A 17762-nucleotide genomic window follows, 5' to 3' on the forward strand; every position below is an offset into this window, starting at 1 on the left:
AGAGGCAGAAAATATTTGCTGAAACCTACAGAGCTACATTGCCTGAGTGCTCCTTGAGGAAACGGAGGGGTCAGCAACCCAACATCTGGCAGGGGAGAAGCTTCAGTTGATTCTCTTCAATGCCGCAGAATTCTGCTGGGTTACAACAACATAAACGGGATACAATTGTAGGCTAGAATCCACACGCACATGATTGAGAGGGCTAATATGTAACCAGTAGTCAGGTGTGGCCAAAACACTTCAACAAGTTCAAACACTCCCTACTAACCAGAAGCAGATCAGGAGGAGAAAGAAACTTCGCTGCTGAGGATGATAAAACAAACCTCAAGTCCTCAGTACACATTTAGCAGAAAAACAACTCCAAAATTACTTTAAGCCAAACTTTGGGGCTTTTTTTTCTTAATATTTTTGCAGAACTAAGAAACTACTCCCACTGAGCTTCAAGGGCTGCAAAGGCTTTAAGTACTGCAGGTAGAGGATAAAACAACTCAAGTGACAACAGCAGCACACGTTCAGGGATCTCAATGATGAGGTTCTCAACTCCTGCCAGAAAGCATCATACAAATAAATCATACAATTAACACCAAGAGTGCTGTGCTAGATGGATAAACAGGATGAGGTGTTTCTCCAAAGAGGAGAGACAGGGAGAAAGTGAGTTTGCTGTGAGCCTGCCTTCGAGAAACGAGGCTATAAGGATAAATGGCCAGAAAACAACACATATAAGGGAAGAACACTCTAGAAAAGAGTGCACGCAACACTGTGTACTCACTGCCTCACTGTACTCACGCCAGTGTGCTTCCTGTTTATGACAGCCACCTCACCCAAGCTTGACCCACCTATAATTTTAGCCGATGCCAACGTAGTTACCTTAGAAACAGGAAACACTCAAGTTACGTGCACTAGGAATGACTTATCAGGACCACACCTGTGCTGCTGCCTGCTTCAGAAGAAAGAGAGGCAAATTCCATTGATAGCAGATGTCACACTTCCTTCTAAAAGGATGGCCTCATGAGCAGGTTTGAGTTGGAGATGTATCTAAAAATTAATCAGAGAACCACAGGGGCTGGAAGGAACCCCTGGAAATCCCCCAATCCAAACCTGTGCTAATGCAGCTCACACAGGAAAGCATCCGGGAGGGTCTTGAATAACTCCAGAGAAGGGGACTCCACAGCCCCCCTAAGTAGCCTGTTCCAGTGCTCTGTGGCCTTCAAGTACCAGTCGTGTGTTGCTGCTGGGTTTTTTTGTTTGTTTTTCCTTACGGTTACCTCATTTCTGTTGTAAACGCAGGCATAAGTCACAGAATCACAGAATGGCCAGGCTTGGAAGGGACCTCAAGGATCACGAAGCTCCAACCCCCTGCCACACGCAGGGCCACCAACCTCCACATTTCACAGCAGCCCAGGCTGCCCAGGGCCCCATCCAACCTGGCCTTGAACACCTCCAGGGATGGACGGGGCATCACAGCCTCTCTGGGCAGCTGTTCCAGCACCTCACCACTCTCATAGTACAGAACTTCCCCCTGACATCCAACCTCAATCTTCCTCCCTCAACTTCAAACCATTTCCCCTTGTCCTGCTGTTCTCTACTCTTGTGAGGAGCTGACTCCCCTCCTGTTTATAGACTCCCTGGAAGTCCTGGAAAGACTGCAATCACTCAGCCCAAACAAACTGCTGGTGCTCCACTGATAGCCAGAAATCCGGCCGTCCAAAGGGGACTGCTCAAACACACACAGCTATCCCAACCAGGGCAGCCAACTGTTGCAGCCCCGAGGCGGTGTTACTGCTGCCGGTTCTCCTTGTGCTCCCCGGGCCCGCCGAGCCAGCAGCAGCGCTCCCACAGCCAACCCCGCCGAGAGGAGACGGGCCAGCGCCCTGCGGATGGCGCTTCTCCACAGGACCCCGCTCAGCTCGCAGGGCGGTGGGGGGAGGGCAGCCGGAACTCGGCCGGGCCGCCGCTCTGAGCGCCGAACGCAGCTGAGGGAGGCGGCAACGCACGCCAGGCCTCACACAGCGCCGCGGGCCTCACAGGCCGCGCTCCATCCGCCCGGCCCCGCACCTCCGCCGTGCCCCCCTCCAGGCTGGTGCTTTCTCCCTCTTCCCCTCCGCCATGAACAGCTCCGGTGCCCCCAGCCCAGCCCGCAGCTCTCACCTCAGAGGTAGCGGGGCCGAAGCAAGGCGGCGGGCTGCGGCCGCTCGCGCTTTTCTCCTCTGGTCTCCGCCGTTGCGCTACAAAATGGCGGACGGGGTCGCGCGCTCACGTCGCGGCCTTTCCCCTCCCCCGTCCCCTCGCGGCACGCCAGCGGGGGGTGGAGGGGGAGGGACGCGCGGAGGTTCCCGCCCCCCCGCCCGCCGTTTCGCCAATCGGAGCGCGCCGCTCCGTGCCGTCCGACCAATCAGCGCGGCTGACTCTCGCGGAGCGTTCCGCCGTCCTCCCCCCCGGCCCTCAGCGCGGAGAGAGGAACGAACTCCGATTGGTCGAAGCCGGCCGGACTCCTTCCTAGCGCTCGGGCCAATGAGAGCCGGCGGGCGTCTGGGCAGGAGCATGCGCCCCGGAGATCAACAAGCGTTGGCCGCTCGGGACGGCCAATCAGCGCGAGGCAGGAAGAGGAAGTGGCGGGGAGCGCCAAAGGGCGCCCGGAGTCACGGGGAAGGGAGGGGGGGAGCAGCCCCCCCCACAGTGGTGCTAACCGCCTCCCCCTCCGCGCAGTGGTGCGGTCCTCCCGACCGCCTCCCCCCTACACGCAGCGGTGGTACGGCTCGCGCGCCGCGACCTCTAGCGCCGGACTGTGGTACTGCAGCTTCTCTCCCCCCCCCGCGGGTTGGTGGTGCGGTCCGTGCCGCGCGCCCCCCGCAGGCGCGCAGTGGTGTGGGCCGGGGGGCCGCCATTTTGTGCGGGCCCTGAAGGGTTGGGGTGAGTGGGCTTAGAGGTCTTTGGGGCTTTCCTAGTCTCAGCGGTCCCGTGATTCTGTGACGCTAAGCCCTCCCGTCACGCTGGGCTGTGCCCCCCTCAGCCGGTCCTGCTGGCGTTTTGGGACCCTCTGCCCCGTGAGACGACACAGCCGTGCAGAAACCACATTGCGCCTGCCTGGGCTACTCATCACAATTCACTTTTATTGAGTCAAGGTCATCCAGGGTTGGGTTTTTTGTTTTTCTTTTTGCACTTAAAAAAAAATACATAAAAAGTCTGTAAACAGCCACAGGAGTGATAAGGCAAACAGAGAAACAGCCCCGTCACCACATAACCCCAATAGCAGGGCACGATGCAAACCCACCTCCACACACAGCACCAAGGGGGACAGAAAACTGAGCAGCATCTCTGGTTGCCTGCACTGCTGTGAGGACACAAACATCCCGCAGCCCGGCTTCAGCCCACAGTGCAGTCTTGGCTGGGCCTGGTTTGTACCTGAAGACCCCACAAGGACCACAGCCCTGCTTGCCTGGGCTTCATGCTCAGAACCGTGCTGCAGCTGCTGCAAAGCCAGTGGAGACAGCCAAGGTGCTTATCCAGGGATCTTTGCTGTTTTATGCATTTTGGAGGGGGTGGGAGAAAAGGGAAGGGAAGATGGGAAAAGCAAGAAAAGGGGAAATGAGTGAAAGAAAGAAGGGAGGGGGAAAGGAAAGAAAGGAGAAAAGGAGAGGAAGGGAGGAAGGAAAAGGGAAGGGAGGAAGGAAAAGGGAAGGGAGGAAGGAAAAGGGGAAAAGGAAAAAAAGGAAAAGGAAGGAAGGGAGAGAAAGAGGAGAAAAGAGAGAGAAAGGAGAAAAGGAAAGGGGAAGAAGGGAGGGAGGGAGGAAGAGAATGGAGAGAAAAGGGAAAGAAAATGGGGGTAGGGAAAGAAGGGAAGGAGGGAGAGGGGGAAGGGAAGGAAGGAGAGAAAGAGGAGAAAGAGGGGAAGAAAGAAAGGAGGAAAAAAGGGAAGTATGGACAAGGAAGCCCAAGCCAGAAGGTGCTTGGAGACAACCTGTGCCTGTGATATCCTTGCTCCCACGTGCAGCACAGATGGACACAGACACTGTGTTTAGACACAACACCCACTAACCCCAGGCTCTGGCTCCTTCCATCTCTTGTTCTCATTCTAGGAAAGCAGGCTGTGCATGCTCACACACACTGCACGCTTTGTATTCCCTGAAACACAGCCTGATTTCTGAAGAGCCCAGCACTCTGACAGCCCTCCTCTGTTCCCAGGTGAGCACACGGCGGTGATGCAAACAGGTTTGCTGGAGCCTTTTCATGTGAAAAGCAGAAGGCGCAGAGGCTGGAGCTATCCTGGAAGAGACTGGAGGGACACAATACTTCACACAGTCCCCCACAATTTATTTGGGCTTTCCTTCTCATTTTCTGTCTGGATTTCCCCATCTTGCCTCAGAGAGATGGGGGAAGGTGGGGAGTATTCAGATTACAGAGCAGGTTCTGGAAAGAAAGGTGCATTTAGGTGAAAAGTTCTTTCCCAGAGCTGTGCCAGCACTGCCTGGGAGCTGCGGAATGTGAGAGCCAGGCTGAAGCCACCTTTTGTCAGAGCACATCCATACACCACAAGCACCGTAGGGAGAGGATGAATGACACCCAGCAAGCTGTACCACAGGCCGTCCTCCCACCCACTGCTGGCTGGTCACAGAGGGAAAGGAACATGGCAAGGACTGCATCAACGTGTCACCATTCATCTTCCCACCGTCACAGGCTGGGCCACGTCCCGTGTCTGCAAAGCACTGCTTTGAGACCATGCATGAGGATACACGAACATCAATCTTTCCCTGCCTAGGAATTTAGAAGCCAAAGACCAAGGGACCTTAAAGTCTCAACAGCAGCAGTTGGCTGCTGAGATTTAACTGCCCCAATCCTCATCTGCAGCTGGGAGAACTTCTACACCCAAAAAAAAAACACAACCAGGAAGCAGAAATGAAACTATTGGGAAAGGCTAAGGAGGAACATCCCAGAGCAGCACCAGCCACAGCACAAATGAGAACAATAATGGCAACAATATAAAACGGATTAATACTGCCTGCTTTATCCCCAGAGCGCCCCTTAAAACCTACACCTTGCCCACTCCTCGGCCATGCACTCCAGAAGAACAGGATTTGAAATTAAGAGCTTGGTTCTAGTGTAGTGTTTCCAGTAGGCAGATCCAGTTCACAGCACCTTCTCCAGTGAGTCTGCCAACCCCGAGGCTGGGGCTGGCAATGTAAACTTTGCTCCTGAACTCTTCCCGGTCCCCCTCCCACAAACGGCAAGTTAAAATCAGGCTTCATGCGACATTCCCACTTCCTAACAGCAAGTGCAGCCTGGTCAGAGGAAAATGGGAGGGAAAACTCCTGCTAGCACTAGGATAGAACTGCAGGCTGGCAAGACGAGCCACAGGAAAGCAAACTTAAAACCAAGCACAGACACGGAAGAGGACAGAGGAGACGTCACTGTCTAAGCTCACGGGTTTAAGGTGGCGGAGGAATTGCTGTGCTCATGCACAGTAAAACTCACTCACTTTGAGGTGATGGAAATCAGCCGGGACCCATCGGCCCTTTGCTTTCGCCCTTTCTGCAGGTGCACCATTTGTTTTGTGCTCTGATCGCAGCACACTCTCACCAACTATGAATTAAAGCACGGTCTCTAGTTCCCTTTAAACAAGACACACTGCCTCCCTCTAATGCTATGACTTCAAGCTGTGAAAGTGCTGGAAAGAAGCTCCCCCAACACTGAGGGAAGCAGTGTGCTTTCCTGTGCAAACCCCAACGGGATCCCTTAGTGAAGCCCACCCCAGAGGGGCAGGAAGGATTTGACCTGGATGTCAGCACGGAGTGAGTGGGGTTCTCCTCCGTCACCAGGGAGTCAGGACTGAGAAGGCAAGCCTGACTGCCTGGTGTGTTAAGACAACAAGACACAAGTCCCTGCAGGGCTCTTCCAGCGAAGCCCTGCGTTTCAACACTCCTCTTGGACGTTCCCAGTATGCTAAAATGTTTTCTCCCTGCTCCCCCTCAGTCTGATGGGAAATCTACTTCCCCTCAGCAGCAGCAGGGTCCTGCCTGGAGGAGGGGTCAGGCTGCGAGATCCACGAAGATGGCGTTGGCAGTGGTCTGTCCGAAGATGAAGGCTCCTAGGGTGACCATGAATACCCCGTAGCCGACCTGGGCCCACCAGCTGCGGATGCAAAAGGATGGGATGCACTTAGAGGGGACCTTTATGCCCAAATCCCACAGGGAAAGCAGGGAGAGGGGAAGCTCGTTACCTGACTGCTCTGGTTTCTTGGATCTCAGAGAGTTTGGCTTGAATCAGGCAGAGCCCTGAGAGGGACAGGAGGCACATTAAACCCAGACAAGGACTGAGCAGACGCCCTGCAGACCAGGGAGCTGAACTGAGCCCCACTGAGGCAAGGGCAGCGTGGACATGTCCTCTCCTGTTTCTCTTTGCCTCCTTCCAGCCCACAGGGGATGTGCTACAGCCCAACTCCAGCCACCTCCCAGCCTGCTCTGGAAAGGGGCAGAGCATGCTGCTGCCTGATGAGATAAGCCTTCCTCCAGCCCGTTCTCACCTAGCCTGCTGCTTCTCCCAACTCCCAGTTCTGGAGTAGAGACAGCAGTCAAAACCAGTTGGACCTCTTTCTCTAAAGGTCTCCTAGCTGCTATGTTCCCATCCCACCCCCTCCCTCTTTGAAAACGAGACCTCCACCGACCACGGATGTACCTGGGAAGACAAAGATGAAGCAGGCGGCCAAGCCTCCGATGACAGAGATGACTTTGCCAATATCAGGGATGAACAGAGCCAGGAGGAGAGTCAGGAGGAACCAACTAATGGTCTGCAGCAGGCGTCTCCTCCGCTCCCGAACCACGTCCTCCTCCACCGTCACTCCGGTGTGGCGGAGCCAGAGGCCTTCCAGAACAGCCCTGTGGGCACAGAGCCACGGGAAGGAAGGAGGGTTCCCAGCACTGCCCCCCTGCCCGCGCCAGCCCCGCTGCCTCTCCTCACTCACCGGCCGCAGAAGTGCAGGATGGGGTAGGATGTCAGCACGCACAGGATGATGAAGGCCCGAGCCAGGGCGACGGGGATGTCATTGGAAGGGTAGGAAAGCAACACATCCTGGTCCACGCTGGCCCCAAAGGTCAGGAAGCCACAGACACCTGCCAGGGAAGGGCACGCTCAGCAGGGCTCAGGGCAAGACCCTCTGGATGCGTGTTCAAGGTCCCTCTGCTGAGCAGAGCGTCTGTCCCCAGGAGCTCAGAGCTCCTCCAAGCACCACGCCAGCCACCATGGGGTCCCCTCACTTACCAGTGCCGGTATAGACAAAGAGAGCGATCACCATGGCTGCTGTCACCACTGCTCCCCACGTCTTCACCTCTGGCTGCTTCATGCTGTTAAAGACGGGCACGCTGCTCACGTGGCACTGCCAGAGACATGAAAAGAGCGAGGGAACACGTTATGGGATGAGCTGGAGCAGCAGGGAGATGCACAGGATCCCGTGTGCTGCTCAAAGCTACCTGGAATCCAAAGCAGATGGTGGGCATGGCGTTGAACACGGCCATCCAGGTGGAGGGGCTGGGGAGAGAAACGGCCACCGGTCAGAGCAGGGGCATGTGGGAACTGCTGGTTCCTCTGCTGACCTGTCCACACCTCAGCCACCAATTGCTCCCACCTGGGACAGAGCTTTTGCATGGATAAAGGTTTTCCTGGGATCAAAAATAAAAGAACTGCTAAAAAATAAATATAAGGATCCATTTGGGTAGTGAAAAAAACTGATCTTAACTCTGCTCTGCCCTCAAATGCCTAGAGCAGCTGTGCCTGCCCACCCTGGGTCCAGAAATAGTCCCATACTGTGAATGAAAGGAAAGTCACGCGGGCAAAGGAAATAACCAAAATTCACCCAAAGGAGACCCAGATCTCTCCTTTCTGGGGTTTGATGCAGCTGTAGCAGAGCTAAAGGTGAATTGCTCTCCTCAAATCCTGCACTGGAGGACTGGAAATCCAGCTGAGCCCATCAGCATCACATCTCTTGCACGCACCTGGTAGGAATCTCCACAGGCACAAGCTCCTTGTCAGGCCAGATGTACTTGATGATGATGACTGCGGTGACATACCACGTGCCAATCACACTCAGAGAGCTGCAGGGGGGGACAGCAAGCCATCAGCATCCTGCCTCCCAGCTCCGAGGATGTCTGAGGGTCTCCTCCCAACATTTCCAGCCCCATCCCTCTGCCTGCACAGCCTGGGCCATCCCGACCCCTCCAACCAGGACGATCCCCGCTCTTCTCTTCCCCCAAGGAAGACACCAGGTGCTGTCACTCACTCTCCCCAGACCACCCCCCCCAGTCCTGCAGGGCTCTCCTACCCACCTGGCATACTTCTGGAAGCCGATCTCCTTGGGGATGGAGAGGGGTAGAATGAGGAGGAAGGCAGTGATGCTGATGGTGAACTTGCGGTCCGTGTACCAGCGGCTGCTCCCTGCTTCCTCAGGCTCTGTCACCAGAGCAGCAATGACTGTGGGCACAGATAGGTCACAGAATCACAGAGCCATTTCGGTTGGAAAAGACCACTAAGATCCAACCCCGATCCATCCCCCCCAACCGCGCTGCTCAGCGCCATGTCCACCCAAAGGATCACGTCCTCTCCCCTTTCCAGAAGGAGGGCTGCGACCCGCTGCTCCTTGGGGCACTCACTCTTGTCCTCTTGGTCTCCGATGATGATGAGGAAAGCGATGCAGGTGCCAAAGGTGTAAACGGCGATGGCCACCTCACACAGCACACCTGGCACCTTCCCACACACCGCCCACACCACCTCTTGGTACGTCCGTTCATTGCTGGCCTGCGAGCAGTACGCCAGGATCACCAGTCCTCCGATGATGAAGATCAGCATGCACTGGGGTAAGGGAGACACAGGGAGGGGACAAAGTGAGGCAGCAGCAAGCCAACGTTCCCAGATCCACCCCAAAACGCGTACAACATCCCTGCTGCCCCTCAGAGGTCTGAACCTCTGCTTCACCTGGCCAGCTTCCACCTGGGATCTCCTCCTCCCCACGGCCCCCGCATGGAGCTCCACATCCCCCCAGCCCCTCCAGACGTGGGACGAGGGCTGTCCCCCCCCAGCTCTCACCATCTGCAGCGCAATGCCCGCAGCCACGCCGCCAGCCATGTTGAAGGCAGCGGGGAAGTTGAGCAGCCCAGCCCCAAGAGCAGCATTCACCACGATGAACACCGCGCCCAGCGCCGACGTGGCCCCGGCTCCGTTCCCTTGGCTCTCCTCGCTCTTCGGCACCGCTTCCACGCTGGGGCTCTGCAGGAGCCTGGCCCGTTCCCCGGCATCGGCGCTCCACTCCCAGTCCCTGTAGTCAGTGTTGATGCTCCCGGCGGCCTGAGCCATCCTCCTGCCGGCAGGGCCCGCTCCTCCCAGCCGTGCGTCCTGCTAGCGCTCCCGCACCGGGGTCGGCCGAATGCCGCGGGGCACCATCGGTTCCATCGGGTTTGGCGACAGCGAACAGCCAGGCTGTCACCGCTAGAATGGGCCGCAGGAGAACGCGAGGCTGCCGAGGATCCTCCAGCACCCCTGCAGCCTCTGTTGGAGAGAGACAGCGGGGTAGGGCACGAGGACAGCCAGCGCCCCACGGCACGGGGACGCTCCAGGGAAGGAGAGCTCACCTCCGCCTCGCTGGGTTCACGGGACGCGCATCGCTGCGGGCACGAGCCCTGCTGAGCGTCCTGAATTCCGGCCCCAATTTCTGCAAGCTCTGCAGAAGCTGCCACCCACGTGCTGCGGGTAAAGGTCAGGGCCGGGCTCAGCGAGACCCGCAACGACCACCGCAGCGCGAGTCCGGCGCGGGGCGGCATCGCTCCGGGAACGGCCGCGCGGCGCCCCCGGGCAGCGCCCCGTCCCCGCGCACCTCCACGCAGCACGCACGGAGGCCGGCGGGGCTCGGGGGGGAACCCGCACGGCCCACGGGAACCTCCGGGCCTCCCGTCCGGATCGCGTTTAACCCGGCGGCACGACGGGCGGCCCCCGCGCCCAGGCTGAACCCTAAGGGCGCCCCCAGCCCCCCCGGACCCAACGGGACCCCCCCGCTCACCCGGGCGGGGCGATTTCTCTCTCTCTCTCTGCGGTCCGGAGCCGCCTCCCGCGGCCGTACCCACGCCCGTCCCTCCCCCCGCCGACGCCGCCCCGCTTTCTCTCCCCGCCCCGCCGCTCACCGCAACCGCGCCGGCGCCGCCCGCCCCGCGCTACGGCCCCCGCCCCGCGCTACGCCCCCACAAGCGGCTCCGGATCGGATTGAAAATCAGAGCGGAGCAATGCATGCAGTAAGCGCCCCAGGCCGCGGATGGGACCCGGGCAGCCCGAGCTGGGGACGGCCAGCCTGCGGCAGCGCTCGGGGCTGGGTGAGCTTTGAGGTCCCTCCCAACTTCAGCCATTCTCTGATGTGCAGAGCAGCCCGTACTCTCCTCTGCAAAAGGAGAGGATGGTTTGTGCACGGCCAGCTCTCAGACTGCCCTTGGGATCCTTCCCTCCTGCACTTAGCATCTCCAGCCCTTGGGATGAAGGGAGGATGAGGTGGATGCCACTGCATCCCCAGGTCAGGCTGGACACAGCCCAGCTCATCTGGGCTCACAGGGCTGATGGGATGGGGGTACAGGGGTTGGGGAGACACACAGAGCCACAGAGCAGTTTTCAGAAGAAGTTCTTATTGAGGGGCAAGAAATCTTTCGACCTCAGAGCATGGGAGCAGAGGTTGAGAGCAGTGACAGGAGTCTGCCACACACACACACACCAATGCCACTGTGAATGACACCTGAAAGAGTCCCAGATGGAAACAACAAAGCCCACAACGGAGCACATTTTAGTAGTGACGAGTCCTCAGAGCCTTTACACTCTTTCTAAGATGGCAGCTTCAGCACTGCCTGCCTCCGGGCTAAGCCCAAGTCCAGCAGCAGAGGGTGGAGGAGGACAGAACCTGCAGGCAGCAGGGTTAGGCTGAGTGTGGGTCACCAGATGAACCCAAACATCCCCCCTCCCAGCCCACCCTGCTCCCTGCCTGCTGCTGTTAGGGTGAGCAGCCTGGTAAAGCCTTCTCGTGGAGAAACAAGCACAGGGACACCTTTGGTGTGTACACTGGCAGGACGCAGAGCAGTGACCTCCCACTCCCTCCAGTGCAGATGGGTGTTGGGGCTGATGGACAAAGGACAAGCAGCAGGAGATAATGGCGATGACGACAGGGAGCCAGCAATCATGTCCTTGCTCCACAACGTGGCGCAATTTGGACTAGAGGCTTCTACAACAACTCATCTACAAGATACATTCAGCAGCGGCACTAAGTGCTGTGGTTGGAAGCGTTCTCCTTCCTCCCTCTCCCTCCCCTTCTCTGGCTGATGGGGAAAGGCCAGCAGCTCCAGAGCACGCCTCTGTCTTTACTTTGTGACTTGATGGATGGCATGAGCCAGGTAGCCCACATTGCTTGATGCGACTCCTGCCACGGAGATTCGGCCGTCCTTCGTCATATAGATGGAGAACTCCTTTGTCAGCCGCTCCACCTGGGAACAAAAGAGCAGAGTTCAAATTAAATTAAAGCCCTATCTCTATTCTGTTGTGGAGCGTGAATTTATACAGCTTGCTAGAATCAAACATAAGCTGGGTGCCAGCAGAACCATCATCCAACCACCTGCAGAGCTCTGGGAAAGCAAGAGCTGCCGCTCAGCTCTCGGGCAATGTGCAAACCCTGCAGATGTTCAGCCAGGAGTCACCTCAGAGCAGCACCAAGAGACTGCCAGATAAGCAGGATACATTTGCTTTCAATCTCCACAAGAACATCAGGAAGCAGAGCCAGACATGGGCCCCCCACGGTACTCCAGTTCTGCAGGCGGGGAAGATGCTCCTCTCTGAGAAGACCTGCCCCCATGGGCTCATTCTGGCACCAGCACTCTGTATCTTTCTGGCAAGCACCACAAACACCACCTCGAGACCAGAGGAACCATGTTTACCTGCTCAGGCTTCAGCCCCGTGAAGCAAAACATGCCAATCTGGTCAGTGATGTGCTGCCAGTTGTGGGAAGATCCCTCTTTCTTGAGGTTGGACACCAGCTGAGTCCTCATGCTGATGATCCGGTCGGCCATGCCCTTCACCTCCACCAGCCTGACAAGTCAACCCAGTTACTGCTCAGAGCACAGCAGGGATGTGCCAACACAACTCCCTCCCCAGCTACCCAGAAAGCAATCTGTCTCCAACTGCAGGAGCCCTGCACCCCAAAAGCACCAGGTGTGCCATCAGTCATGGTCCATAGCCAACCACGGAACGGACACACAGCCATACCCACAGTTGAGAAAAGCCTGTGAACCTCTTGCTTTGGCTGGACGACTACTTATTTATTCCACTGCTGTTGGATGCTATTACCAGAATCTCGGCAGCTCTCGCTTCTGAAAGATCTGGGAGAGCTGGGGGCTCCTGGCAGCACTGCCCAAAGCCCACATAAAATAGTACCTGGGGAGAACTAAGGGCACCCCCCAGTGCAGGCAGGAAGCCTCTGCTCCAATGCAGTGCAGCTAGGAGACATCTCTGCTGGATCACACAAGGTGCCAGCCTGCCAAAGCAGAGTGGCCACAACACACAGCCAGCCTTTGTTCTGCACAGCCAGCTGCTGGAGCAGCATGGGCTGGCACCAGGAAAGAGGCTTAGGGCACCAGGGTGATGTTCCTGTGTTTTAATTCCCAAGGGGATTAAGCTTCTACTTCCCCTGATGTGAAACACAGCCGCAATGCCTCAGTTGGTTTTCTTTTGCACTCCTTTGACTAGTAGCTCCAGCAGCCTTCAGTCCTAGGGAAGCTTTATCCCACCCCCTCGAGTGTTTTCTGCCTCAGTAGCGCAAGGAAAACCCTTACATGCCAGGCCAGACTGATACTAGCTGGAGCAATCAGATCTGGGTGGGGATTTCCCTAGAGGAAAGCAGTAGCACGCGGCTTTGGCTGCAGCCTGAAGTAAGGGCTGCCCACAGTGCAGCAAGCACAGCACAAGGCTACCACAGGGAGACGCCGCCTTGCTGCCGCGAGCTTTAGGAGCCCCTTCTTACCACTCCTTCCGTAGGTCAGGGGTGGTCAGGATGAGGGAGGCGATGCGGGCTCCATTTATGGGTGGGTTGGAGTACATGGGACGGATGAGGATCTTCAGCTGTGATTCAACCCTCTTGGCTTCCTCTGCATCGCGGCAGATCACCGTGAAGGCGCCCGCACGCTCTCCTGAAACACAGGCTGTCAGCTCCCAGCTTCTGCTCAAGGGCTGGGGCACAACTCCTCCACAGGAAGACCCCCACCAGCTCCCAAGGGCTGCCTCCTGTGCTCCGTTCAATGCTACAGGCTGGGCGCAGGCAGCAGTTGGAACTGAGAGGACGCGAAGCATCTCCACCAGGACACCCACCCCTAATCCAGAGAGATCTTCCACCCCAGCCACCCAACTCACCGTACAGCCCCATGTTCTTGGCGTAGGACTGGGACAGCACGACGTCGATGCCCTGCTCAATGAAGTGCCGCACAGCCCAGGCGTCCCTGTTGATGTCCCCGCTGGCAAAGCCCTGGTAGGCCATGTCAAAGTACGCGAGGAGGTTCCGTTTCTGCCAGCAAAGAAGCAACAGTGTGACTGAGTACCCAGATGAACCTTGCAAGGAGACACCAGGCACGTGAAACATCTTCCTGCATTTTTAATATGTGAGAACTGGGAGACTCCTCTTGAACTATCACCGCTCACTTTGTCACAGCTCTCTCCACAGAGCTCCTTTCCCCACCTTCCCAAAAGGTGCCAGCAGAAAGCCTGCTGCTCAGACAGGAGCTTTATGGGTGCCTTAGTGTGGCTCCTGCCTTCAGCACAGGAACTCCAGGGCAGGGAGTAGCCTGTAACTCGGTGACGACCAGAGTTACCCATTAAAGTACAGAGATGTGGCTTTCCTGTGAAATGCACAGCATCTCCAGGACACCCTCATGCCCACCTTCACCACGGATGCCAACTCCTTCCATTGCTCCTGCCGGGGATCCACTCCAGTGGGGTTGTGAGCACATGCGTGCAAGAGGATGATGCTCTTCTCTGGAATTTTCTAAGACAGACATTACAACGAGTGATTAACAACATCTGAGCACTCTCCTCAGCTGCTGAGGTGAGACTGTTGCCCCAAGATGGTTTAGATGAGCAATGCAGAGCCACAACTCAGTGTCATTGGGCTCTTCACCACCTTTAGGTGAACAAAAGAAGCTCGCCCTTCTCCCCACATCACCTCCCTGCACCCAGGCATGGAAAGCAACTCACAGAAATGTCCTCCATGGCACCTGTGAAGTCCAGGCTACACGTTTTGGGGTCGTAGTAGCGGTAAGCCTGAAGCTGCAGGCCAGCATCACGGAAGATGGGTGTGTGGTTGCCCCAGGATGGTTTGGGTAGATACACATCACGGCTAAACTTGAAGAACCGTTGCTGACGAAGAAAAAGACACCGTGTTCAAACAGACTGGCCAGATTCGAGCAGACAGAGAAAACCAAAGATTAAGCTCTTGTCAAAGGATGTTCCTTCCTTCTCCACCCAGCCACTCACCAAGAAATTGGCTCCAATTCGCAGAGATCCAGTCCCAGAAATACCTTGCACAGTAACGTACTGCAAGAGAAAAAGAACACAAGGCTGTAAGTGGATGCAGTAGGATACAGGGAGCAGCCCAACCAACAGGAGCATTAGCAGCTGCACAGCCCTGCGGCTGCACACCCGAACAGGGACACGGGGCTGGAGGGGCAGGCATCAGCAATTCCTGTTGCAGGGCAGGGAGTTGGACCCCTGGCAAGGTTCTGACCCCACCTTGGGAAGGGCTGCTTGCTGAGGAAGCAGTTATCCTGGGGTGAGCCAGCCAGCAGCTCTGCTGGGACCCACACCAGCCTTTCTGCTTCTGCCGGGTGCCCACGCAGCGACCACACGTCTCAGTGCTGCCCATCCACCGCTCCCCAGCCCGCTCCTCACCCGGCCACTCTTGAAGGCCTCACTGTTTTCACCCAGCGCGAGTTCTGCTGACGCTCGGGTGAAATCTGCCAGCCCTGCGATGGGCAAGTACTCCTTGTCCATCTTCTTAGATGCTATCATGGCCTCCGCCTGGAAAGGAGGACACACATTCAGCACAGGAAGCATTACCGCGGTGAGGACGGTGGCCAGCTCCATGCTGCTTCTCTTCACATTTGCTCACTCAAAAGGGTCAAAATTTGGCTGACAGGAGCTTCCCTCCACAGACCACAGCCCAGTAAAGCTGGGGCACCAGCACACATGTGGTGACACTCAGCTTTTACCACAGAGGGTGTTAGTGTCAGACTGGCAGAGCCAGGGAACTGGGTGCCACTTCTGGCCCACTGTGAGTTAATGCTGCTGCACAGACACGTGTTTCTTTGCCCAAGCAAAGTCCTGCCGGACTGGGAGACTCAAATATTATGGAGAAGCAGAAAATGTCTGCTTTGGGAACCCTGCCTGTGCTCCCAGGGCAGCAGGACAAGCACAGCACCAAAAAGCTCCTCCTGTGACACCACCCAGGCTGCCTGGTTGTGACACAGCTGCAGCACGTGCCGACCCAGGAAACGGAGGGCAAAGAATGGCTTTAAATCTCAAGCCAATGAGAACCAAGGACAACACATCCTCCCTATGCCAAGACCAGCCAGTGGATGCACACTTCAGCTGGCAGCTATTTCTAACAGCCTGTTTCTAACACAGAGCCCCGAAAGGCTCCATAATCCCCTCCAAGGCAGTGTCCACAGCCAGCTCCTTGGGCTGGAGTTTTAGACTGGCTTAAGGACAAGCTGGTAACAAAGGCTCAGCAGAGTTTTTAAGACTAACCCAGTAAAGGGACAACGTCAGCTCTTCCATCCCATGTGGGCCAGCCCAGGGAATGCCAGTTTATTCAAGAAACACCTTGGTGCTCAAAGCTGGTTCAAGGACTGCTGTCAGTCAGCAATAAGTTAGATTTCCCTGGATGGGAATGGGGCACACAGGGTTTATCCCCTTCTGCTTCACAGCTGGCTGTATTGTGTCTCTAAAGCACGGGCACTGCTAACAGAGACAGCCCTGCTCTGGGGCCAGGCTCACCTTGCGAACGCAGTTCAGGACGTAGGGCTTCCCGTTGTCATCCCGGTAGGCTCCCACACCCAGGTTCATCTTCTTGGAGTTGGTGTCGCGCTTGAAAGCTTCAGTCACCCCCAGGATAGGGTCGGGGGGACCCATCTCCACGTGGGACCACCATGAGCTGAAGGGAAACAAGCTCAGAATCAGGCTGGAGAAGCGGGGATGGTGCTGTGCCCTGCAGCTTTTGGGTTTCTGGATCATTCGTGGAGGTGTGCATCACCACGGGGACACGAGCAGGAGTGCTGTGGGTCTGGTTGGGGACAGGAGACCCAGTGTCACCTCTCAGATGGGCACAAGGAGCAACACCTTCATGTGGACCTCGACAGGACACACAAATAGAGAGGAAAGCTCAAGGGGAATCCTGTCTTTAAGCCACAGTAAAAGGCACAGGCAGTGCCTATGGAGGATCACCCACACGAGCCGGCACTGCATTTTCCTTGGCAAAATGGGCAAATAGCCTCAGTGCATTGAGCCTGAAGACACCTGGCTGCCTCCAAGCCACCAAGAGGTAGGAGTGGCCCTGCTTTCTCCATGTGCTGGCAGCATGTCAGCCCTACATCTGCTGCCAGCTCCTCACGGCACACAGTGCAGGTCATCCCACCCAGGGCACCTCAGCCAGGTGCAGCAATCACAGAATGGCCTGGGTTGCAAAGGAGCACAGTGCTCATCCAGTTCCAACCCCCTGCTGTGTGCAGGTCACCAACCAGCAGCCCAGGCTGCCCAGAGCCACATCCAGCCTGGCCTCCAATGCCTGCAGGGATGGGGCATCCACAGCCTCCTTGGGCAGCCTGTTCCAGTGCCTCACCATGCTCTGGCCGAAAAACTTCCTCCTAACATCCAACCTAAACCTCCTCTGTCTCAGTTTAAAACCATTCCCCCTTGTCCTATCAAAGCACAAGTCCTTTTGCACAAAGCAATTCTTCCAAACACCCAGAAGGGCTGTTTTCCCTGCCACTATTGGCTACTAATGGATTTCTCTTCCCTGCCCCACTCCAGGACAGATGCTGGAGCCAAATGCTGTTCTCCTGGAAGTAGCACAGGATGCCTTCTTCCCCACACAAGGACTGACAAGCTCCAAAGCAAAGGTGTGCTTCCTTGCAGCCAAGCACAAGCCCTGCTCACGTCAGCAGGAGTCCCATGAGCCACCCGCCCTGCTGGCACAGCATCCTGAAGGCACAGAACTTCTCTGAATGTCAACAACAGCACACCAGGCCACGCTATAAAAATAAATCTGTCATCCCAGTCCCACGTTCAGGCCTGCGCAGTGCACAGAGCGAGGTGGCTTTGCAGCAGCTCCAACCTGCAGGCAGGATTGCTTTGGGTTGGAAGGGAAAGGATGAGTCCACGCAGCTCCAGGCATCCTGACGCACAGCACTGTGCAGACACCCTGCTTGGTGAGGCATGCAGCACAGCACAGCTTGGCTGTTAGCTCCACTGGGACAGGATTCAGTCTTGAGAGCTAAAGGAGAAACCCAGCAAGCCAGCTCCCATAGCTAATGCTGCTCCGTGACAGCTTCACAAGGCCTGGAAGGGGTAACGTTACATGGGAATGCTGCCCAGGTAGAAGCAGGCAGCTTGGGTGCCAGCACGACCAGCTAGAACTCCCAAAGCCATTTCTCCTCCCACTCAGTCCATTTCAGGTCTGTCTGACCCATTACAACACCAACATGCTCACGCATGCA

General features: G+C 56.8%; 3 protein-coding genes across 9 annotated transcripts in view; all 3 read right to left on the reverse strand.

The window, feature by feature from the left end:
* CNOT1 (CCR4-NOT transcription complex subunit 1) overlaps nt 1-2260 on the reverse strand; it is a 53750-nt gene extending 51490 nt beyond the window's left edge. For all 6 annotated transcript variants that reach the window (XM_042886033.1, XM_042886032.1, XM_042886036.1 and 3 more), the window contains exon 1: nt 2149-2260. The gene's annotated coding sequence lies outside the window, so the exon portion shown is untranslated. The remainder of the gene's footprint in view (nt 1-2148) is intronic.
* A 2030-nt stretch (nt 2261-4290) lies between these two features.
* Nucleotides 4291-10122, reverse strand: SLC38A7 (solute carrier family 38 member 7). 2 transcript variants are annotated; one of them, XM_042886026.1, is made up of 12 exons: nt 10037-10122; nt 9612-9723; nt 9070-9468; nt 8637-8835; nt 8313-8457; nt 7983-8081; nt 7461-7518; nt 7252-7366; nt 6956-7103; nt 6670-6869; nt 6215-6269; nt 4291-6126 (listed from the first exon to the last, which is right to left on the reverse strand). In XM_042886026.1, the coding sequence occupies exons 3-12, from the start codon at nt 9334-9336 to the stop codon at nt 6024-6026; spliced, it is 1389 nt and encodes a 462-aa protein (XP_042741960.1). In that variant the 5' UTR covers nt 9337-9468; nt 9612-9723; nt 10037-10122; the 3' UTR covers nt 4291-6023. The 2 variants fall into 2 exon arrangements, with proteins under 2 accessions (XP_042741960.1, XP_042741958.1); XM_042886024.1 differs by having other exon boundaries at nt 9070-9528.
* A 507-nt stretch (nt 10123-10629) lies between these two features.
* On the reverse strand, nt 10630-16296 carry GOT2 (glutamic-oxaloacetic transaminase 2). Its single transcript, XM_042886148.1, has 9 exons — nt 16045-16296; nt 14938-15066; nt 14524-14583; nt 14245-14406; nt 13931-14035; nt 13408-13558; nt 13022-13187; nt 11940-12090; nt 10630-11492 (listed from the first exon to the last, which is right to left on the reverse strand). Exons 1-9 carry the CDS (start codon nt 16279-16281, stop codon nt 11370-11372), a joined length of 1284 nt encoding a protein of 427 aa, XP_042742082.1. The 5' UTR covers nt 16282-16296; the 3' UTR covers nt 10630-11369.
* Nucleotides 16297-17762: the final 1466 nt, after the last annotated feature.

The sequence above is a fragment of the Lagopus leucura genome, unplaced genomic scaffold (genome assembly GCF_019238085.1).
Source record: "Lagopus leucura isolate 7727_CA_CO unplaced genomic scaffold, USGS_WTPT01 Super-Scaffold_100054, whole genome shotgun sequence".
Taxonomy (NCBI): domain Eukaryota; kingdom Metazoa; phylum Chordata; class Aves; order Galliformes; family Phasianidae; genus Lagopus; species Lagopus leucura.